This window comes from Haematobia irritans, chromosome 3 (assembly GCF_050003625.1).
Source record: "Haematobia irritans isolate KBUSLIRL chromosome 3, ASM5000362v1, whole genome shotgun sequence".
Lineage (NCBI taxonomy): Eukaryota > Metazoa > Arthropoda > Insecta > Diptera > Muscidae > Haematobia > Haematobia irritans.
In genome coordinates this window covers 10,558,429-10,583,670 of record NC_134399.1, presented here as the reverse complement: position 1 = coordinate 10,583,670, position 25,242 = coordinate 10,558,429, and the positions used below count along the sequence as shown (strand labels likewise).

The 25,242-nt window shown below is 29.8% G+C and overlaps 1 protein-coding gene across 2 annotated transcripts in view; it reads left to right on the top strand.

Annotated features, from left to right (window-relative positions):
* LOC142229369 (sodium/potassium/calcium exchanger 4) overlaps positions 1 to 22,563 on the top strand; it is a 54,113-nt gene extending 31,550 nt beyond the window's left edge. For both annotated transcript variants that reach the window (XM_075299919.1, XM_075299921.1), the window contains exons 2-8: positions 8,654 to 8,809; positions 14,400 to 14,707; positions 14,783 to 15,014; positions 15,085 to 15,231; positions 15,302 to 15,535; positions 20,881 to 20,982; positions 21,050 to 22,563. In XM_075299919.1, coding sequence (XP_075156034.1) covers positions 8,654 to 8,809; positions 14,400 to 14,707; positions 14,783 to 15,014; positions 15,085 to 15,231; positions 15,302 to 15,535; positions 20,881 to 20,982; positions 21,050 to 21,366 — 1,496 coding nt within the window. In that variant the 3' untranslated portion in view covers positions 21,367 to 22,563. The remainder of the gene's footprint in view (positions 1 to 8,653; positions 8,810 to 14,399; positions 14,708 to 14,782; positions 15,015 to 15,084; positions 15,232 to 15,301; positions 15,536 to 20,880; positions 20,983 to 21,049) is intronic.
* The last annotated feature ends 2,679 nt before the right edge of the window (positions 22,564 to 25,242 follow it).

The window sequence follows — 25,242 nt, the reverse complement described above, 5'->3', positions numbered from 1 at the left end:
TTTTCTATAGTAATAAAATTTTGACAAATTTTTTATAATAATAAAATTTTGACAAAATTTTCTATAGAAATAAAATTTTGACAAATTTTTTTTAAATAAAATTTTGAAAAATTTTCTATAGAAATAAAATTTTGACAAAATGTTTTATAGTAATAAAATTTTGACAAAATTGTCTATAGAAATCAAATTTTGACAAAATTTTCTATAGAAATAAAATTTTGCAAAAAATTTCTATAGAAATAAAATACTATTATGACAAAATTTTCTATAGAAATAAAATTTTCCAAATTTTTTTTTATAGAAATAAAGTTTTGACAAAATTTTCTAAAGAAATAAATTTTTGAAAAAAATTTTTATAGAAACAAAATTTTGCAAAAATTTCTATAGAAATAAATTTTTTAAAAAATTTTCTATAGAAATAAAATTTTGACATAATTTTCTATTTTTCCAACATTTTCTTTCTATAGAACATTTTGTCAAAATTTTATTTCTATAGAAAATTTTTGCAAAATTTTATTTCTATAGAAAATTTTTGCAAAATTTTATTTCTATAGAAATTTTGGCAAAAATTGTTTTTCTGTAGAAAATTTTATCAAAATTTTATTTCTATAGCAAATGTTTGCCATTTTTGGAATGTACTTTTGACGGGTAGTTTACTTTACAACCATGCCAAACATCTGGATTGGAAGCATTGTTAATGACTCTCATTGTCTATCTAGCTGTACATGAACTTAGCAACAATTTTAATATAGGCACTAACCCGACTCCAAACAAACATAAAGTGAAAGTGAAATAGTGAGAGGAATACAATAGTCTCACGTTGACACTTAGCAATTAAAATCAGCAAGAAAATCCCTGTTGTAAATAATACTCTGAGAAACAGAACATGATCAGAATTATCTATAAATGATGTAATGAATTTAAGTATATGCTTAACGAAGTGGACTTTGGAAGTGTAATGTGCAGTCATATAAGCAAATGATGCCTCAAAATGATGAAAAAATCTTGTTCTCGGTCTAGGTATTTTCTAGGAGAGACGATCAAAAATCGATTTCATTCAAATCTGAGAAACTAACCACAAGTATTGATTTTTAACTTTATTAATCAATCCATAATTATTAGCTGTCATGTTTTCCAGCAGCTGATTTAAAAATGATCTGTCACCTCAATAAACATTTCTAAATGGGTTGAGTGTTAATTGCATCTTGTTATACATTATTCCATTAAATAATCAATTTAATATGATTTCAGTTAATAACTAAAATTTACACACTAATTGTCATTTTGTCAGGATAATTGAAGGTACCCACTTAGAAAATAGATTTTATCAACACTTCCCTCTAAAAACGTAAATTAATGGGAAATTTTTGATTGAATTAAATCGCTACGCAAGTCAATTTACACTTTTCTTTTAAGTTGAGCTTATGCCGATCAATTAAAAAGACTAGGCAGACATAAGTATTACAATCTTGTAGCCGACTAATAGAATCAAGTAAAAAAAAATTAGTCAATAGGAAATTTCCAATAGCTAAAAAAAATTTTATCAAAATTATATTTCTATAGAAAATCTTTCAAAATTTTATTTTTACAGAAAATTTTTGTCAAAATTTTATTTCTATAGAAAATTTTGTCAAAATTTTATTTCTATAGAAAATTTTGTCAAAATTTTATTTTTATAGAAAATTTTGTCAAAATTTTAGTTCTATAGAAAATTTTGTCAAAATTTTAGTTCTATAGAAAATTTTGTCAAAATTTTATTTCTATAGAAAATTTTGTCAAAATTTTATTTCTATAGAAAATTTTGTCAAAATTTTATTTCTATAGAAAATTTTGTCAAAATTTTATTTCTATAGAAAATTTTGTCAAAACCTTATTTCTATAGTAATTTTATCAAAATTTTATTTCTATAGAAAATTTTGTAAAAATTTTATTTCTGTTTATGGATGATTTCTATTGTATGATTGGTTGTACAACTAATTTTGTAATGGATAATTATCCTTCTCCGTATAGACAAATTTATATGGGCTTAGCCGTACAGCCACCGCCGCCGATGGCAAAAATTTAGTGTCCATGTTAACCGAATCTGGAGATCGGTTAACATGGGTGCTAGATATAATTATTGCCGGATATATAACAATTTTTTTTTCGTGTTTGCTAGAGGGCGTATACCTACATCGCGAGCAAAACATACTAATGCATTTTTTATGTGTAGAGAAAATTTCGTTGGAGGTGTATAGCAGCCTTAAGGGAACACTCCATAAACAATCGATAAAAACGTTCTACTCAATCCTACACAATAGCAAAAATATGGGTAGCGGAAATTTCGGTCGAGCTACATGTCGGGTTTAAGAACCGGTATGAATCTGCATCACGAGCAAAATTTCAACCGAATCGGATGAAATGTTCTCTTCCAAGAGGCTCTGGGAGCACGGTTGACACATTTGGTAGAATTCCACCAAAGAGGATAGATTTTTTTTACTGTTTGGTAGATTGGTAGAATTCTTGATGTTCTGATAGATTTGCAAAATCTACCTCTGCATCTGAGAAGTACATCAATTTTCTGTATATAGAAATAAAATTTTGAGAAAATTTTCTATTGAAATAAAATTTTTACAAAATTTTCTATAGAAATAAAATTTTGAGAAATTTTTCTTTCGTCAAAATTTTTTTTTTTTTTTTTTTTTTTTATTTTATTTGGTATTCATATTCGCTACAATTCACATACTTAAACTAATAGCCTCAGCGCCCATATTGGCATATTTGAGGCAAGTAGGCAATCTAACATATCTTTTGCAATATATGAATTTTATAATTATTCTATTTTATCCAATATGATAATAATTATATTTCATACAAAACTAAAAAATTATTACTCGATACTACTTTAACTTTCTTTCATATCAAAAGTGTTTCTAGAGACTCAAAGAGATACTTCTTACAAGCAGATTTAAATACTGAAATATTTGGAACATTTTTCATAGTAGAGGGTAAATCATTATATAGAACACATCCCGCAAAATCTATTCTTTGCTTGGTTCTCTCCAATCTACAACGAGGCATTCTCAGATTTTGTCTACTCCTGGTATTCAAGATACTTTGATTCTGAGAGAATGATATAACACGATGACCAATTCCATTAAGTGACTTATATACGTAAATTAACAACTGGTATTCATGCAAACCAAAAACAGGGAATATTGTTTTTGCAATATCCTTATAGAGTGCAAGGGTTGAATATGTCAATGGCAAATTGTAAATACATTTGAGAGCTCTATTTTGCATACGTTGAAGTGATTTCAAAGAACTACTATTTTTATTACAGGCATATACAATAGCCAAGTAATTTAGGTGCGTTTGGATTAAGGTCTGGTATAACATTAATTTTGTCTTTAAAGATAGTTTATGCCTTAATTTGAATAAGATTCCAATTGCTGGCGCAATTTTTCTCTTAATATCACTAATGTGCATATCCCACGCTAAAGAACTCTGTAGCGTAATCCCTAAATATCTGACACAGTGACTTTCATTAATCAAACGCCCATCAACATAAAGGCAAAAATCGCCGTTGCGTGCTTGAGAATGTGGTCTGAACCGAATCACCTTTGTTTTACTTGGGTTAAGTAACAATCCATTTAATCGGGCAAATTCAAATATTAGGGCGGAATCCCGTTCCATTAGAGCCCTCAGGACAGTGTCACTTTTATATGGGTAAAACAAGCACACATCATCAGCAAACATATACAACTTTCCTGCAAGTCCAAGATTCTTAAGATCATTCAAATAGATTGAAAACAATAATGGTCCCAATCCACTACCCTGGGGAACTCCATATTTGACGTCACCTATAAAGCTCCTAGCAGTATTAAGTTTCACATATTGTCTCCTATTCGAAAAATAACTTCTGAATAGTAACAGTTCATTGCCTCTAACACCGTAAAATTCTAACTTCTTGACCATAACACCATGGTCTACTAAGTCGAAAGCCTTAGTAAAATCAAAGAATATCCCAGCTACACCTTTGAATCCGTCATCAAGACCCTTACAAATATACTGCACTACACTCAAAACAGCATCTGCTGTCCCACAGCCTTTTCGAAACCCAAACTGGAAATCATACAATAGTTTGTTGGTCTCAAGATAAGATGAAAGTTTCTCAAATAAGATTCTCTCAAATATCTTGTCGATTGCTGAAAGAATCGTTATTGGTCGATATTTATCTAGACTGGATGCCCTAGGTTCCTTTGGTATTGGAACTACCTTATGCATCTTCAATACATCTGGATACTCAGAAGAACTTTTCATCTTATTAAAAATTTCTACCAAGACCGGAGCTATTTCCTCAGCACATTGTTTCACAAACTTCGGAGAAATGTTATCATAACCCGTACCCTTATTTACGTCTATGGATAATATAACATTAATAATATCCTCTAATGTAACATCATCAAGTTTAAATACATTCATAACCGCAGAAAGTGTCCTGAGAGAATTAATGTTATCATTAGGACAAACTAAAATCTGTCCCTTAAGATCCGAAACAGCAGTAAGAAAATATCTGTTAAACGATTCAGCCATTGTCTCATCACTCATTACATTTCCCTCAGAATCATTGAGACTAATTCTATCTGTACCTGATCTACCAATAACATTATTAATGAAAGTCCAACACTTCTTTGGATCATTTCCAAAACGACTTAAATTCTCTCTATAATACTCCTCTCTACACTTCCTATTTGCATATCTCACAATCTTACTTATCCTTTTCAAAGCATCTTCAATCCTTTTTCTCCGTCCCAACCTTCTCCTCTCTCTCAACAATTTCTCCTTAAAAATAATTAAATTCTGAAGATTTTTTTGACGAAATTTTCTATAGAAATAAAATTTTGAGAAAATTTTCTATAGAAATAAAATTTTGAGAAAATTTTCTATAGAAATAAAATTTTGAAAAAAAATTTCTATAGAATTGAAATTTTGAAAAAAATTTTTATAGAAATAAAATGTTGAGAAAATTTTCTATAGAACTAAAATCTTGAGAAAATTTTCTATAGAAATAAAATTTTGATGAAATTTTCTATAGAAATAAAATTTTGAAAAAATTTTCTATAGAAATGAAATTTTGAAAAATTTTCTATAGAAAATTTTCTCAACAAAATCTTGAGAAAATTTTCTATAGACATAAAATTTTGAAAATTTTTCTATAGAAATGAAATGTTGAGAAAATTTTCTATAGAACTATAAAAATAAAATTTTGAGAAAATTTTCTATAGAAATAAAATGTTGACGAAATTTTCTATAGAAATAAAATTTTGAGAAAATTTTCTATAGAAATAAAATCTTGAGAAAATTTTCTATAGAAATTAAATTTTGATGAAATTTTCTATAGAAATAAAATTTTGAAAAAATTTTCTATAGAAATGAAATTTTGAAAAATTTTCTATAGAAATAAAATGTTGAGAAAACTTTCTATAGAACTAAAATCTTGAGAAAATTTTCTATAGAAATAAAATTTTGAAAAATTTTCTATAGAAATGAAATGTTGAGAAAATTTTCTATAGAACTAAAATCTTGAGAAAAATTTCTATAGAAATAAAATTTTGACAAAATTTTCTATAAAAATAAAATTTTGAGAAAATTTTCTATAGAAATAAAATGTTGACGAAATTTTCTATAGTAATAAAATTTTGAGAAAATTTTCTATAGAAATAAAATTTTGAGAAAATTTTCTATAGAAATAAAATGTTGAGAAAATTTCCTATAGAAATGAAATTTTGAGAAAATTTTCTATAGGAATTAAATCTTGAAAAAATTTTCTACAGAAATGAAATTTTGAAAAATTTTCTATAGAAATAAAATGTTGAGAAAATTTTCTATAGAACTAAAATTTTGACAAAATTTTCTAAAGAAATAATATTTTGACAAAATTTTTTATAGAAATAAAATTTTGACAAAATTTTCTATAGAAATAAAATTTTGACAAAATTTTCTATAGAAATAAAATCTTGACAAAATTTTCTATAGAAATAAAATTTTGACAAAATTTTCTATAAAAATAAAATTTTTACAAAATTTTCTATAGAAATAAAATTTTGACAACATTTTCTATAGAAATAAAATTTTGACAAAATTTTCTATAAAAATAAAATTTTGAAAAAAATTTCTATAGAAATAAAATTTTGAAAAAATTTTCTATAGAAATGACATTTTGAAAAATTTTCTATAGAACTAAAATCTTAAGAAAATTTTCTATAGAAATAAAATTTTGAAAAAATTTCTATAGAAATAAAATGTTGAGAAAATTTTCTATAGAAATAAAATGTTGAGAAAATTTTCTATAGAACTAAAATCTTGAGAAAATTTTCTATAAAAATAAAATTTTGACGAAATTTTCTAAAGAAATAAAATTTTGAAAAAATTTTCTATAGAAATGACATTTTGAAAAATTTTCTATAGAACTAAAATCTTAAGAAAATTTTCTATAGAAATAAAATTTTGAAAAAATTTCTATAGAAATAAAATGTTGAGAAAATTTTCTATAGAAATAAAATTTTGAGAAAAATTTTCTATAGAAATAAAATGTTGAGAAAATTTTCTATTGAAATAAAATGCTGAGGAAATTTTCTATAGAACTAAAATTTTGACAAAATTTTGTTTTGGAATAAAATGTTGAGAAAACTTTCTATAGAATTAAAATTTTGAGAACATTTTCTATAGAAATAAAATTTTATGAAAATTTTCTATAGAACTAAAATCTTGAGAAAATTTTCTATAGAAATAAAATTTTGAGAAATTTTTCTTAAGAAATTAAATTTTGAGAAAATTTTCTATAGAAATAAAATTTTGACAAAATTTTCTACAGAAATAAAATTTTGACAAAATTTTCTATAGAAATGAAATTTTTACAATGTTCTCCATATGTTAGGTTAGGTTAGGTTAGGTGGCAGCCCGATATATCAGGCTCACTTAGACTATTCAGTCCATTGTGATACCACATTGGTGAACTTCTCTCTTATCACTGAGTGCTGCCCGATTCCATGTTAAGCTCAATGACAAGGGACCTCCTTTTTATAACCGAGTCCGAACGGCGTTCCACATTGCAGTGAAACCAGCTTTGAAACCCTCAGAAATGTCACCAGCATTACTGAGGTGGGATAATCCACAGCTGAAAACTTTTTGGTGTTCGGTCGAAGCAGGAATCGAACCCACGACCTTGTGTATGCAAGGCGGGCATGCTAACCATTGCACCACGGTGGCTCCCCTCCATATGTTGGTAGATTATTTTTGGCTAGAGTGGCAACCGTGGGTGCATACCAGCCTTACGGGAGCAATCTATAAATAATCGATAAAAACGTTCTACTCAATCTTCGATAGCAAAAATATGGATAGCGGAAATTTCGACCGAACTACATGTCATGTTTAAGTCCCGGTACGAATCTGCACTTCTTATGTGTAGCAAAAATTTCGTTTGAGGTGCATATCAGCCTTAAGGGAGCAAAATACAAGCAATCGATAAAAACGTCTTGCTCAATAGCAAAAATATGGGTAGTGGAAATTTCGATCGAACTATATGTTGGGTTTAAGAACCGGTATGAGTCTGTATCACGAGCAAAATTTCAACCCAATCGGATGAAATGTTCTTTTCAAGAGGCTCTGAGAGTCGTTTTATATGAGGGCAATACATAAAAGTGGTTCGATAACAACTACTTTTACTGCGCAGAGAAATCCACATAAACAAAGTGTTCGCCTACCGCCTATCGCTATGGTTATATTTAGGTACACACCTACTGCCTTATCTCGCAAAGGGTGCAAAACAAAATAGATGCATGTGAACGGCACATTAAACATTCACTTACTGCGAGTTTATTTCGAGTTCCACAGTTATTATTAACCCTTAAATGCGCACTGTATCTTTTGAGATACAACCAGAAAAAAATCTCTTACGTCTTAAAAATTTTTAGCGAATTCTACCAAATCAAGTTTGTTGTATTTAAAACATTATAACGCAGTTTTAAAAAAATATGTTTTTTTCCAGAAAATCTATAGTAATTCTGTGTAAACTGAAATCAAAATTGAAATGAGATTTTACTTGAAAATTCAAAAGCCTGTAAATTGGAGAATAATTAGTTTTTTAGCAGAAATAAAAGGAATGTTGCTAAAAATTTTGTGTAGTGTAAAAATATATCGGTGTTCTTGTACATTTAAGGGTCAATAAATAGAATATAAATGATATGCCTTTTATTTCATATAGAATAGAATACATATGAATATACGTACATATTTAGAAGGAAATTTTCCAATCTCCCAATCAAATACAATCGAATTAATCGACAAAAATTTATCTCTGTATCACTCTATGTCGGTCGTAATGATTTATGAAAATTTTTACTTTATCCATTACCAAATTCAATCAATCATTTTCGCGTGCCCTCTCCATGAAAATATCACCACTCATTTGATGATAACTAAATAATAATATAATTGTGGTCATATCAAAACATATTTCTCCTAACCGCCATTGAAAAGGTGATTCATTGAAAACACTTGCAATTCACATGCATCTCTATGACGAGAATAATATTTTTTTTAATGGAATAAGTTTATATCCTTTTTTTTAATATATACCATTATTAATATATGTTTCTTTTTCGTTTTTCAGAAAACAATGGATCTCTTACAAAACACACACAAAACAATTTTGAAACATTATTACAAAATTTTGAGGATTTTGTGGCTTTTAAAGGTATTAACCGAGCCGTCTGCCCTGATGAAGAAGAATCATCGCCGCTTGATGATTTTCCCGAATATTTTACAGGTAAGAGAAATTATATCGAAATTATTATCGATATTAAAATCAATCAATTAATCCCCAATATTTCGATATTCGAAATCGCAAATTGTAAAATTGTCGTTTGGCGATATTTTCTTAATCCTAACAAACTTCAATCTTGGCAAAATAATTGTCTTCAATGAGAATATCTATCTAAAGAAATGGATTTGAGTCCGTGAGTATCTCTATTTTTCGCTGTAAGAAATGTAACTTCTTGCGATTTCGAATATCGGGAATGTTTCGATGTTGAGGCTATGTATTTGGTATTCTCGAGAATTTTGGATATGAAATGCTTTCCTAAAGGATTTCTAAATCCTAAATTCTAAAAATTAATTTGTCACTAGGTTCGAAAATTTATGTATCATAAACTCAACAAATATTTCTTTCAAAAATAAGGCGGCCATTTTTATAAAACATGCGTTGGTCATAATGTCGGTAATGCCGTGCATTACCAGTACTTCAAAAAGATGTGTAGCAAGTTTAAGGACCGGTATGAAACTCAAGAGGAAATATTGTTGGCCTACCAATAACACAGTTTTCCATGTCTTTCTTTAACCTCTTGTGAAAATTCTTTTTCATGCCAATTATACAGTTTTGCCATGTATTGCCATATACTACGGAAGCAAAATGTAAACAATCGATAATAATACCCCACGGAATTTTCGTTAGGAAAGATACTAATGCATTTCTTATGGGTAGCAAAAATGTCGTTAAAGGAGCATACCAGCCTTATGGGAACGAAATATAAACAATCGATAAAAACGTGCTACGTAATCTTTCAAATTTCATTTGCGCTTCATGTCGGGTTTAAGCCCGGTACGTATCTGTCATTCTTATGGGTAGCAAAACTTTTGTTAGAGAAGCATACCAGTCTTAAGGGAGCAAAATACAAACAATCGATAAAAACGTTCTACTCAATCTTCGATAGCAAAATTATGGGTAGCGGACATTTTGATCGAGCTACATGTAAGGTTAAGGCTCGGTAGGAATCTGCACTTCTTATAGGTAGCAACAATTTCGTTAGAGGTGCAGACAAGTCTAAGGACCAAAATATTAAAAGTCGATAATAGCGTCATACGCAATCTTCGATAGCAAAAATATAGGTAGCGAAAATATCGATCGAGCTACATATCGGGTTTGGGAACCACCGTGGTGCAATGGTTAGCATGCCCGCCTTGCATACACAAGGTCGTGGGTTCGATTCCTGCTTCAACCGAACACCAAAAATTTTTTCAGCGGTGGATTATCCCACCTCAGTAATGCTGGTGACATTTCTGAGGGTTTCAAAAGTTCTCTAAGTAGTTTCACTGCAATGTGGAACGCCGTTCGGACTCGGCTATAAAAAGGATGTCCCTTGTCATTGAGCTTAACATGGAATCGGGCAGCACTCAGTGATAAGAGAGAAGTTCACCAATGTGGTATCACAATGGACTGAATAGTCTAAGTGAGCCTGATACATCGGGCTGCCACCTAACCTAACCTACATATCGGGTTTAAGACACGGTATAAATCTGCTCTTCTTATGGGTAGCAGCAGTTTCCTTAGAGGAACATAACAGCCTTAAGGGACCATAATATAAACAGTCGATAAAAACGTCATTCTCAATCTTCGATATATGTCGGGTTTAAGGCCCCGTATGAATCTACACGTCTTATGTGTAGCGGAAATTTCGTTCCAACCTTAAGAGAGCAAAATATAAACAATCGATAAAAACGTCCTAAATTACCTTCGACAACAAAAACTGTTTGAAAAGTGTACCGATACATTTTTGGCAGACTGAGATTATCCATAGAAATAACATTTTGACAAATTTTCTCTAGAAATAAAATTTTGCAAAAACTTTCTATAAAAAAAATTTGGACAAAATCTTCTATAGCAATAAAATTTTGAACAAATTTTCTATAGAAATAAATTTTTGACAAAATTTTCTATAGAAATATAATTTTGAAAAAAATTCTCTATAGAAACAAAATTTTGACAAAAATTGTCTATAGAAATAAAATTTTGACAAAATTCTCTAAAGAAATAAAATTTTGACAAAATTTTCTATAGAATTACATTTTTGACAAAATTTTCTATAGAATTACATTTTTGACAAAATTTTCTATAGAAATAAAATTTTGACAAAATTTTCTATAGAAATAAAATTTTGACAAAATTTTCTATAGAAATAAAATTTTGACAAAATTTTCTATAGAAATAAAATTTTGACAAAATTTTCTATAGAAATAAAATTTTGACAAAATTTTCTATATAAATAAAATTTTGACGAAATTTTCTATATAAATAAAATTTTGAGGAAATTTTCGATAGAAATAAAATCTTGACAACATTTTCGACAGAAATAAAATTTTAACAAAATTTTCTATATAAATAAAATTTTGACAAAATTTGCTATAGAACTAAAGTTTTGACAAAATTTTCTATTGAAATAAATTATTGAAAAAATTTTCGATAAAAATAAAATTTTGACGAAATTTTCTATAGAAATTAAATTTTGAAAAAATTTTCTATAGAAATGAAATTTTGACAAAATTTTCTAAAGAAATTAAATTTTTTATATTATGGATGTTTTTATTATATTCGACCTGTATATAGATTTTCCAATTGATAATTGTTGATAAAAACCTCGAGCTCGTTTTTATCAACAATTATCAATTGGAAAAGAAATTAAATTTTGATAAAATTTTCTATAGAACTAAAGTTTTAACAAAATTTTCAATTGAAATAAATTATTGACAAAATTTTCGAAAAAAATTAAATTTTGACAAAATTTTGGATAGAAAGAATATTTTGACAAAATTTTCGATAGAAATAAAATTTGACAAAATTTTCTATAGAAATTAATTTTGACTATAGAAATAAAATTTTGACAAAATTTTCTATAGAAATAAAATTTTGACAAAATTTTCTATATAAATAAAATTTTGACGAAATTTTCTATATAAATAAAATTTTGAGGAAATTTTCGATAGAAATAAAATCTTGACAACATTTTCGACAGAAATAAAATTTTAACAAAATTTTCTATATAAATAAAATTTTGACAAAATTTGCTATAGAACTAAAGTTTTGACAAAATTTTCTATTGAAATAAATTATTGAAAAAATTTTCGATAAAAATAAAATTTTGACGAAATTTTCTATAGAAATTAAATTTTGAAAAAATTTTCTATAGAAATGAAATTTTGACAAAATTTTCTAAAGAAATTAAATTTTTTATATTATGGATGTTTTTATTATATTCGACCTGTATATAGATTTTCCAATTTATAATTGTTGATAAAAACCTCGAGCGTTTTTATCAACAATTATCAATTGGAAAAGAAATTAAATTTTGATAAAATTTTCTATAGAACTAAAGTTTTAACAAAATTTTCAATTGAAATAAATTATTGACAAAATTTTCGAAAAAAATTAAATTTTGACAAAATTTTGGATAGAAAGAATATTTTGACAAAATTTTCGATAGAAATAAAATTTGACAAAATTTTCTATAGAAATTAAATTTTGACAAAATTTTCTATAGAAATAAAATTTTGACAAAATTTTCTATAGAAATTAAATTTTGACAAAATTTTCTTAAAAATAAAATTTTGACAAAATTTTCTATAGAAATAAAATTTTGCTAAAATTTTCTATAGAAATAAAATTTTGACAAAAATTGTCTATAGAAATAAAATTTTGACAAAATTCTCTATAGAAATAAAATTTTGACAAAATTTTCTATAGAAATAAAATTTTGACAAAATTTTCTATAGAAATAAAATTTTGACAAAATTTTCTATAGAACTAAAGTTTTAACAAAATTTTCAATTGAAATAAATTATTGACAAAATTTTCGAAAAAAATTAAATTTTGACAAAATTTTGGATAGAAAGAATATTTTGACAAAATTTTCGATAGAAATAAAATTTGACAGAATTTTCTATAGAAATAAAATTTTGACAAAATTTGGTATAGAAATAAAATTTTGACAAAAGTTTCTATAGAAATAAAATTTTGACAAAATTTTCTATAGAAATAAAATTTTGACAAAATTTTCTATAGAAATAAAATTTTGCTAAAATTTTCTATAGAAATAAAAGTTTGACAAAATTGTCTATAGAAATTAAATTTTGACAAAATTTTCTATAGAAATAAAATTTTGACAAAATTTTCTATAGAAATTAAATTTTGACAAAATTTTCTATAAAAATATAATTTTGAAAAAAAAATTCTATAGAAATAAAATTTTGACAAAATTTGGTATAGAAATAAAATTTTGACAAAAGTTTCTATAGAAATAAAATTTTGACGAAATTTTCTATAGAAATAAAATTTTGACAAAATTTTCTATAGAAATAAAATTTTGCTAAAATTTTCTATAGAAATAAAATTTTGACAAAATTTTCTATAGAAATTAAATTTTGAAAAAATTTTCTAAAGAAATTAAATTTTGATAAAATTTTCTATAGAACTAAAGTTTTAACAAAATTTTCAATTGAAATAAATTATTGACAAAATTTTAGAAAAAAATTAAATTTTGACAAAATTTTGGATAGAAAGAATATTTTGACAAAATTTTCGATAGAAATAAAATTTGACAAAATTTTCTATAGAAATTAAATTTTGACAAAATTTTCTATAGAAATAAAATTTTGACAAAATTTTCTATAGAAATTAAATTTTGACAAAATTTTCTTAAAAATAAAATTTTGACAAAATTTTCTATAGAAATAAAATTTTGCTAAAATTTTCTATAGAAATAAAATTTTGACAAAAATTGTCTATAGAAATAAAATTTTGACAAAATTTTCTATAGAACTACAGTTTTGACAAAATTTTCTATTGAAATAAATTATTGACAAAATTTTCGATGAAAATAAAATTTTGCAAAAATGTTCTATAGAAATAAAAGTTTGACAAAATTGTCTATAGAAATTAAATTTTGACAAAATTTTCTATAGAAATAAAATTTTGACAAAATTTTCTATAGAAATTAAATTTTGACAAAATTTTCTTAGAAATAAAATTTTTATAAAAATATAATTTTGAAAAAATTTTCTATAGAAATACAATTTTGCAAAAATTTTCTATAGAAATACAATTTTGCAAAAATTTTCTATAGAAATAAAATTTTGACAACATTTTCTATAGAAATAAAAGGCTGACTGCTTTATCGACACATAAACAAAATACAAGTGTATATTGAGTGTATACTAAACATATTAAATAGCCTGCGTTATAGACTGATGAACTTTTCACTATAAATACATATAGTCAAACAATTAATACCATATTTATTAGCTATGAAAAAGTCGTGAATTCAGAACAAATTGCGTTTTCTTAGAATAGCATCAAAACGACTTTTTACGTCAAATGGTCAAATTTTTCAATAGACTTTGGATAGTGATATAATTTTGAAATCGTCGGAAAATCAAATTTTGCAAATAGTCTATAACTCGACGGATTACTTCTTACATATTTAGAAAAACCGAATAGTAGACTTTTCAAAAAGTCAATAAGCCGACCTTTTTTTATTAACCCAATAACCCTAATATTTTTATTAACCCAATTCCTTCTATATTTCCAGAGGAACAATTGCGACAAGGATGGGTTGTTCTACATGTTATCGGAGCCATCTACTTCTTTATTCTATTAGCCATAATCTGTAATGATTATTTCCTGCCCACTGTTGAATGCATTTGCGAGGATTTGAACCTGTCAAAAGATGTTGCAGCCGCCACATTTATGGCCACGGCAACATCAATGCCGGAATTCTTTACAAATACCATTAGTACTCTATTAACCAATTCAGATATGGGTTTGGGTACAATCATAGGGTCATTGATGTTTAACACTCTGGGTGTGGCCAGTGTGGCTGCTTTGGCTATAAACAAGGTCAGTATATTAGAGTGGGTGGGGGAAGTATGTACAACAATTTGGTAATGTGGATTTTTTACATAAATTTTGTAGCCCGTTCAATTGGATTGGTGGCCTATAGTTCGAGATTGTTGTATTTATGGCTTTAATACGATCATCCTTATCGTTTTGGCCTGGGGTGGTAATATAACATTCACTGAATCCGCCATTATGATGGGCTTTCTCATCATCTATTATTTGGTTACATTTAATAATAATAAATTTATGCCTGCCATAAGAGTATTTGTTGAAGATAAAATGAATTGCTGTTTTTCTACCAGATACGGTAATTGATATTTAAAAAACAAAACTTTATTTAAATTTTTAATAATAATTTCCTTGTGGGCAAATTTTAGATTTCACTGAACCTCCAGAGAATAGTGCCAAAGCGAAATTGCCCCTGAAAAAGGATCCCCTAACGGGTAATGGAGTATTTGTTGTAAACCTACCGGAAAACACCAATTCCATGTCCTCCAGAATAAATTTGACCCACTCAAAAAGTTGTAAGTACTTTGCTTTTGGTTTCCCATGATATTGAATTTGAGATTGATCTCTCTCTCTCTCTTTCTCTAGGGGATGGTGATGAGGAACAATTGGAAATGCCTTCGAAACTGTTTGCCTTTCCTCATGGTGAATCAAAAGTAATGAAATTCTGGTGGGCATTCACTTTGCCCATTAAGTGTATTCTTAAATGTTTGATTCCTCATCCTGCCGAACATCGTAGATTATATCCCATTTCGTTTATCATGTGCATTATTTGCATTGGAATAAATGCCTATATGATTGTTTGGACATTAACAGCATTTGGTAAGTATGGCGACGGAAAAGATGATCACATATGTTCACACACTAGGGTCGAAATCTCGATATTTAGAAATACAATTTCTTTACAAATCTTAAGCGTTTATATTGGCAATATATCGAGATTTCGATCATTTGCGGATTTATCAGCTGTTGTTTTGTTTACAAACTGAAATGTGAACACATATCTCCAACATAAAGTACCACAGGGTTGCAAAAAGCGAGGTTTTATTACTAAAACTAAAAAAATAAAAAGTAACGACTTTGAAAGAGATTTTGTTGAAATCCAATACGATTCGGCCACATTCTACTTAAAGAAGATTTCGTTGTGTGGCCTATAACTGGCAAATCTCAAGAAATTCTGGGTGTCATGATACATTTACCTATAGAGATTTTAAGCATATAAATCTAAGTGACCTGGAACATGACTTATATACGATAGACTGGGATGAAATTTATTCCATCACAACACTGGATGGAAAACTTGATTTACTAACCACCAATGTCAAATTTCTGTATGATAAGCATATCAAAGTTAAACGTAAACTAAATAAAAGTGACTCGAAGCCTTGGTTTAATAGAGATATCAAATCGCTAATCACACATCGTGAGTTAGCTTACAGACTGTGGAAGCGATATAAAACCCCCTCTTATTATGAGGCATTCAAATCTGCTCGACGTGCCGTAACAAATAAAATACGCCAAGAAAAACTAGCGTACTATGAAAACAAATTTGGTAATGCCATCAGTAGCAAACAAAAATGGAAAGAGATTCGGAAAATCGGCCTACTAAAACACAAAGAGCATTCAGTAAATGTCGACCTAAACGATCTTAACTTGAAATTTGTCAGTACACCAACAACTATCGTGAATCGAGAAGTACCCTTGGAGCATAGCACCATGCCCGAGCCTGAATTTCTTGCTTTCAACCTCGTAACGCAATCAGAGGTCTATAAAGCTGTAATGTCAGTGACTTCAAATGCCGTTGGATATGATGACATTCATCCAAAATTTGTTAGAATTATCCTGCCACATATTCTGTTGTACATTACACATGTTTTCAATACTGCTATAATGACCAGCAGTTTTCCTTCTAGTTGGAAAATCGCAAAAATACTCCCAATACCAAAGGGTAATGGAGAGTTTCGCCCTATAGCTATACTGCCCTACCTATCTAAAGTCTTCGAGAGGATTATTCACAACCAGCTTCAGAGCTATGTTACTGCAAATAATTTACTAACTTCGCGACAATCTGGTTTTAGACCAAATCACAGCTGCATTACTGCACTCACTGATGTGGTAGAGACAATTCGAGCTGGGCTTGACAACAATGAAATTGGTTTCCTAATTTTGCTTGATCACTCCAAGGCATTTGATAGTGTTTGCCACACAATACTTACTGAAAAACTGAGACGAAATGTTGGCCTCACTGAAACGGCAACACGTTTACTGATATCATATCTGTCACAACGATCGCAATACACAACGGATGGAACTAACAACTCTTTACTCCTTCCACTGCCAAGGGGGGTACCGCAAGGATCAATCCTTGGACCCCTCCTCTACTCAATATACTCGAATGATCTACCTGACCAAATTAAGCATAATCATATTCAAATGTACGCTGATGACGTACAGCTTTACTCCTCATGCAAACTGAATTCCATTGCGACTTGTGTATCGAATCTTAACGCAGACCTGCAACGAATACTGAATTGGGCCTCAAAGAACTGTTTAATACTTAACCCTAATAAGTCGAAGGCAATTCTAATCCGAAACAGAAATGTTGACATAGGAGATAACGTCAACATTTACTTAGGATCCACACAAATTGAAATTGTGGATAAAGCAAAGAATCTTGGGGTAATTTTTAATAAGAATCTTACCTGGTCTGACCATATTTCTTCAACCTGTGGAAAAGTATATTCAATGCTTAGAAATCTGTGGACTACCCAACACTTCACACCACTGAATATTAGAATACAGTTAGTAAAAAGCTACATATTACCAACCTTACTGTATGCTTCTGAAGTATTCGCTGATATAAATACAACTGACAAAAGAAAACTTCAAACTACTTTTAACAATGCAGTACGATATGCTTTTGGTTTGAGACGATTTGACAGAGTCTCACAATACTCATTACTGATACTGAAGTTGCCATTGGAAAGATACTTAATTTGCAAATCATTAGTATTGTTACATAAAATAATTCACACCAGTAAATCTTCATATCTATATGCCAACCTGATGTTCGCCCAATCATCAAGAGGAAAAAACATTATACAAATCGCACACCGTCGTCACTCATCAGAAAGACATTTTTTTATTAGTACGATCCGTCTCTGGAATCAACTCCCTAATGAGCTGCAGCTAATAACTAATACACAACGGTTCAAGAGGAATATTCTGGAATATTATTCAATCATGTGAAATATTTTAATATTGGGGACGCTAAATTTTTCTTTTTTTTCACACTAATACACTTTAGAATATTGTTATGTATACTTATATGTTATTTTAATTAAATTTAATTTAATACATATTAATAACAATACTGTAATAATCTAACCATGTTACTCCAGTACTATAATTTATAAGATGTAATCTTGTTGTACTGGAAATACCATTCAATAAATGAAATGAAATAATACTAGTGTGAACGTAGTATTATGCTACGTTCACACTATGCTCAAAATCTCCACAAAGTAGATTTGAGCTTAAATTTCGATTGATTTCAGTAGATTTGCAATAGGAAAATATCAATTGTCTCGTAGAAGAATTCAACAAATTCCCGAACAAATTCCACTGTTCCCTTGCGTAAAAGTACGGTTGTAGCACTAAAACCTCAGTTTTTCAACCGTGTGGTAGCGATTCTTGTACTAAAACCGCAGCTGTAGAATACGATTTAGGCAAATTCGCCTTTAAGAAGATTTTGTGTCTAGTGTGAACGTAATATTACGCTACGTTCACACTATGCTCTAATTCTTCTCAAAGATTTTGGCTGATATTTAGATTGATTTCAATAGAATTGCAATAGGGAAATATTAACTGTCTCGTAGAAGACAGTTGACATTTCCCTATCACTAAATTTCTAAAACCGCTACTGTACATGGCACTATAAGGATTTTGAGAGAGATTTTATTGAAATCCAATACGATTAATAAGGTTTCTTTTCTAGTGTGAACGCAATATTATGCTACGTCCACACTATACTCGAAATCTCCTCAAAGTGGATTTTGGCTGAAATTTCAATTGGATTGCAATGGGAAAATATCAGCTGTAGAGGATTTCAACAAAATCCCGAAAAAAAATCGTCTATACCCTTGCGTAAAACTACGATTTTGGTACTAAAATCTCAGTTTTTTCAACCGTGTGGTACTGATTTTAGTACTAAATCCGTAGTTGTACATGGTACTATAAGAATTTTGAAAGAGATTTTGCGGAAATCCAATATGGTTTCGGCCAAATTAGCCTTTAACCCTCTAATGCCCAAGCCCGCCTTTAGGCGGTCTTCATTTCATAAGGATGGTTTTAGTAAAACACACCTTAAGAAAACAAAAATGGGTAAAATAAATAGAAAACTTAGTTAAAACTGTTCAAGAGGCTTTGCAGCATATACTGATTTATACCGTATAAATTTTTCTTGTTTAGTTTTCTTGCTTTCGTGTCGTTAACATTGAAAATTTAATCAGCTGGCAAAAAAAATTGGGGCATTAGAGGGTTAAGAAAATGTTGGGTCTGGTGTGAACGTAGTATTATGCTACGTTCATTGATTTCAGTAGATTTGCAATGGGGAAATATAAGCTGTAGAAGCCAGGAAGTCTGGATCGGGGGGAAATCGAAAACCGGAAGCCGCTGAGGCGACAAAGAGAGTTGCCGGTAGTTTCAAGCGAAACCCTAACCTCTCTCTCCGAGATGCCGCAAATAAGCTGGGTGTATCGTCTACAACCGTGCATTGAGCCAAAAAACGAGGCGGACTATCGACTTACAAGAAGGTAGTGACTCCAAATCGCGATGATAAACAAAATACGACGGCCAAAGCGCGATCCCGGAGGCTGTACACGACGATGCTGACGAAGTTTGACTGCGTGGTAATGGACGACGAAACCTACGTCAAAGCCGACTACAAGCAGCTTCCGGGACAGGAGTTTTATACGGCAAAAGGAAGGGGAAAGGTAGCAGATATTTTCAAGCACATAAAACTGTCAAAGTTCGCAAAGAAATATCTGGTTTGGCAAGCCATCTGTACCTGTGGCTTGAAAAGCAGCATTTTCATAGCATCCGAGACTGTCAACCAAGAAATTTACGTCAAAGAGTGTTGAATAAACGTCTGCTGCCTTTCCTGAAGAAACACGGTTGTTCCGTACTGTTTTGGCCGGATTTGGCATCTTTCCATTACGGTAAAAAGGCCATGGAGTGGTACGCCGCCAACAACGTGCAGGTGGTTCCCAAGGACAAGAACCCTCCCAACACGCCAGAGCTCCGCCCAATTGTGAAATACTGGGCTATTGTCAAACGGAACCTAAAGAAGACCAAAAAAACTGCTAAGGACGAGCAGCAGTTCAAGGCAAACTGGCTTTCTGCGGCGAAGAAGGTGGACAAGGTGTCTGTACAAAATCTGATGGCAGGTGTCAAGCGTGAGGCCCGGCAATTCGGATTTGGAAAAGCGAAAGCCTAACTGAATATTTTTCCTGAATTTTATACTAATCGAACTTGAAAAAGAAATTTTATTTGATTTTTTAAATAAACGATTTCACCGATTTACACGCGTTTTCCCTTGACCAAATTTTGACCGTATGACCCTTTAAAACCTCCGTTTTTCAAGCGTGTTATATTGGTCAAAAACCAATTGTTATATTGGTCAAAAACCAATTGTACTCAATTGTTTTGCTGCAATCTGAAGTAAATCAAAAAAAAAATCCAACAGCTCAAAAGTTAATTTTATGTTAAAAGAACAATATTCAGTGTAAACGAAAAACAAATTTCCAATGTTTACATTTTCTGTTTGTAAACAAATAACAGCTGACAAATCCCCAAATTGGGGTTTATGAAGAAATTTTATTGTTAAAAATCGAGATATCGTGCCTAGTATAAGCAAGGAGGATGGCTGATAAGTAATGGAACAAAGTTCAAAAGCAAACAATATTGGAAATTAAAAATAATTTAGAATCAGTTAATCCTAGTAACAGTTTGACTCCTCAATATATTTTTCGTATGATAAATTGCATTTACTTCGTTCCTGAGAGTTTTTTTTTACCTATATTTGCTTTTTATTGCTAACATTTTGCATTATGGTTTAATAACATTTGGGAAAGTAGAATTAACTCATAATTTTTCTTTTTTCGTAGGTGTTGCTATTCGAGTGCCCACAATTATTATGGGTCTAACCTTTTTGGCTGCTGGTTCAACAACCCCAGAAGCAGTTTCCAGTGTGATTTCCTTGCGAAGCGGTAAGTTGAAAATAAACCAAACTTTAAAATTAGATCAAATCATTTTTTTTAATCATCCCTTTTGCAGGTGAAAGCGGTATTGGAGTATCGAATTCTTTAGGGGCAAACTCTTTGGCAATTCTATTATCTTTGGGTGTACCATGGTTCATCAAGAATTGCATTAATTATGGTACATCGCCAAATGGTATTAATGTGGCAGCCCAAGGCATCGAATACAGTATTTTCATACTTATGTTGTGTACATTATCCCTGTTCCTTGGTCTAAGTTTTACAGGCTATCGTTTGACAAAGAGATTAGGAGCTATTCTATTGTCTGTGTATATAGTATTTATTGTATTGCAAATTTTAATCGAAATGAATGTATTCTTCGAAAAGAAATGTTAGTACAATGCGGAAACTGTAACGTATAGTCAATGTCTCATATAGGGATCAAAAACTTTTGTTCGATTTGAAAGGCCCAAAACAGCTGGCGTTTCAAGTCAGCTGTTTTGGATACATGGTCGAATGAAAGAATTCGTTATTCGGATATGAGAAATTGGTGGTTAGATAATAGGAAAGTGGATGTATTCTTAAATTTGTTAAATTAAGACTGCTTAGCTTTAAAAAAAGGAAAAAGATTTTAAATCTTAGAAAATTTATAAGATAAAAAAAAACAGAATCCTATGGGGAAAACACATGAGGATAATTATGGGGCGAACTGCTCTAAATACCAAATAATAGCTGTGCTTGAGTATTTAAGTAATTTTAATATATTTATAATAGTAGGTAAACTAGTTTTATGGTCATAACTTAAATTACGTACAAATTTACCTACGGTAATAGCGATAGAAACACATCCCAATTTGCTCTTTTTAAATGAAAAATGTGTATATGTTATTATTTGAAGGGAAAATAATTGCCACTTGAAAAGGAAACAAAAAATGATTTCAAAAATGTAAATCATTGGCAACAAGATTTTCATTCGCCCACCGATATCCGCTATTGTTGTGCTTACACAATAAAATCACAATAGCCTTACACAAGTTCATGAATTGAAAATAAGGTAGAGTCGATGCAACAGCTGAGTATTTTCGAAACGTCAAGTTACTTTTTTTTGTTGTGTTTCCTAAATTATGAAAAATTAATTATTCGAAAATTCGATTCAACTTCAAATACACTTTGCAACAATTTCAATTATAACCTCTAAAGAAAACTTAAATCTGGACGATTTGAAGTTTAGAAACAAAACTTTCGTGACGATATGAGCCTTTCATTTAAAGGAGCAATAGTAGGATTCTTTTTAGTCCCACCACAAAAATGCCTTACATTTCTTTATATATATGCGAAAAATATAAACAATGTATTTTGTTTATGTATTACCATATTTTAAGTATCTATATTTCTGTGTACATACTCAAAATCTATCCAGTGATGTAATAAACTCGTGTACATATGATTACAAATGATTAATTTTTATACGCTTCTAATCTAAGATTTCTTTATTGTAGAACAATAGCATATTTTTGTTATTTAGTATTGTAATAAGCTCCCAACGAAAACGAAGAAGAAATAAAATAAAATCAGAAATTTTAAATAATTTGAATTTGTTAATGCATCTTGAAATGAAAGTACAATTTTTATAAGGTAGCACAGCAGAAAGCTAGCTGATTTCAATTTTTTGTTTATTGTAACATATTTTTCCTTGGCAACAGAGACACCAATAAGAGCCACCGAATTTGACAGAAAGAGAGAGAGAATGAAGGCCAAGCACAAAAATTTCACCAACATTTTTTCAAATTCCGGCACTTCTGAGAATCCCCACCATGTCGGAAACTGTCGTATTCGATATTCGAAACTCGTCGCAAATGTGCCGTCACTATTGAGAAGTTGTACCACCCCAAGTTACTACAAAAAGGCATCACAATTATTAGGTGCCTTTTTAGATAAATTTAGAACGACGCCAATAAGAGTTCCTTCTGAAAATCCCCACCACGTCGAAAACAGTCCTATACGATATCCAAAACCAAGGCCGTAGCCAGGATTTTAATTGGGGGGGTTCAACTAAAAAAAAAATATTCATATAATCTCATGTGTAGAAAATTTTATTTATGCATAGGTATGTATACAATATTTATACCCTGCGCCACACTGTGGAACAGGGTATTATAAGTTAGTGCATATGTTTGCAACACCCAGAAGGAGACGAGATAGACACATGGTGTCTTTGGCAATAATGCTCAGGGTGGGCTCCTGAGTCGATATAGCCATGTCCGTCTGTCCGCGAACACATTTTTGTAATCAAAGTCTAGGTCGCAGCATTAGTCCAATCGACTTAAAATTTGGCACAAGTAAAGGATGATACGGTCAAAATTTGGTCAATATAAACTTGGCGTATTTCATTCAATTTTGCATTTAAAAAACCTGAACACCCCTCATTTTGAAGGTGTGTGTGTGTAGAATGTTGCTCCTATTTTGATTTTGGAATTCACTCTTCAGTTGTCAAAATGCCGTCCAAGCAAGAATTGCAGCGTATCAAAATTTTGCTCGCGCATCGTTCGCCCGATTTACACTCATATGACCACAGAGGCCAATTTTTTGCTCCGATTTAGTTGAAATTTTGCACAGGGAGTAGAATTAGCACTGTAGCTATGCGTGCCAAATTTGGTTGAAATCGGTTCAGATTTAGATATAGCTCCCATATATATGTTTTTCTGATTTCGACAAAAATGGACATTTTCCTTGTAAAATCGCCACAGCTTAGTCGAAAAATTGTAAAAATTACTCTAATTTTCCTAAACTTCTAATACATTTATATCGAGCGATAAATCATAAATAAACTTTTTCGAAGTTTCCTTAAAATTGCTTCAGATTTAAACGTTTCCCATATTTTTTTACTAACATTGTGTTCCACCCTAGTGCATTAGCCGACTTAAGTTTTGAGTCTATAGATTTTGTTGAAGTCTATCAAATTCTGTCCAGATCGAGTGATATTTAAATTTATGTATTTGGGACAAACCTTTATATATAGCCCTCAACACATTTGACGGATGTGATATGGTATCGAAAATTTAGATCTACAAAGTGGTGCAGGGTATAATATAGTCGGCCCCGCCCGACTTTAGACTTACCTTACTTGTTTTATAATATTAAATTGAGCCGACGGGCTTTTTGGGCAGCAAATAAAACAATGACTTCTTCAGTCGGCACATTTATTCGGCGATGAACCGACATTAATGCCAATCCATTGAGTATACTCTCGCTAGTCGAATTTCTAAGATACGTCTTTAATCTCTTCATTGTTGAAAATGAACGTTCGGATGAGCACGTAGTAACTGCAGGGATGGAAAATGCAGTACTATAGTACTTTTTTCAATACTTTTTCACCCCGGTCAGTACCGTAGTAACCCTGCCAATGATTTAGTACCTTTTGTGTAGACATTTTTGAGTCGATATCAGATTTATGGTACAATAGCTTTGACAAAATATTTTAATATTTTGAGAAAGTCTTTATCAACCTTTTTTGCTAATAGTCTTTTACAAATATGGCAAACCAGACATGTTCATGTGGGAAGAAAATCTTGATTTTGTAAAAGACATAGTCAAAAACAGGATTTCATTGAACTTCAAGAATGTTTTAGTCGAAAAAAGAATGCGATTCTATACTGTCGATTTTTTATTTCGGTAGAAAATGTTGTCAAAATTTTATTTCTATGTAGAATTTTTGCAAAATTTTATTTTTATAGAAAATTTTGTCAAAATTTTATTTCTATAGGAAAGTTTTGCAAAATTTTATTTCTATAGAAAAAATTTTGCAACATTTTTTTTCTATAGATTTTTTTGCAAAATTTTATTTCTATAAAAAAATTTTTGCAAAATTTTATTTATATAGAAAATTTTGTCAAAATTTTATTTTCTTTAAAATTCAGTCTCTTGACAATAATCTTCCAGTGAAAATTTTGTTGAAATTTAGTAAAAAGTACCTTTCCGCTCAAAAAATACCTGTTTTGTACTTTCTTAAAAATTGTATTTTCCATCCCTGAGTAACTGGCAAAGTGACCAAAATTGTTAAAAGAATATGCACGTTTGGAAATATCTCTTTATTGCACTCTCCAAGTGCTTCCATCGCTGAATTAGGCAGGTTCTTTTCGCAGGGTTTGCGCCATTTCATTTACACATGTGTGTTTGGCTGTTTCGTTGTTGTTGCTATCATAGACTATAGACTTTAGATAGATGAGCCATGAGTGTCAAACTATTTTTGACAGTTCCGAAGATTAAGAATAA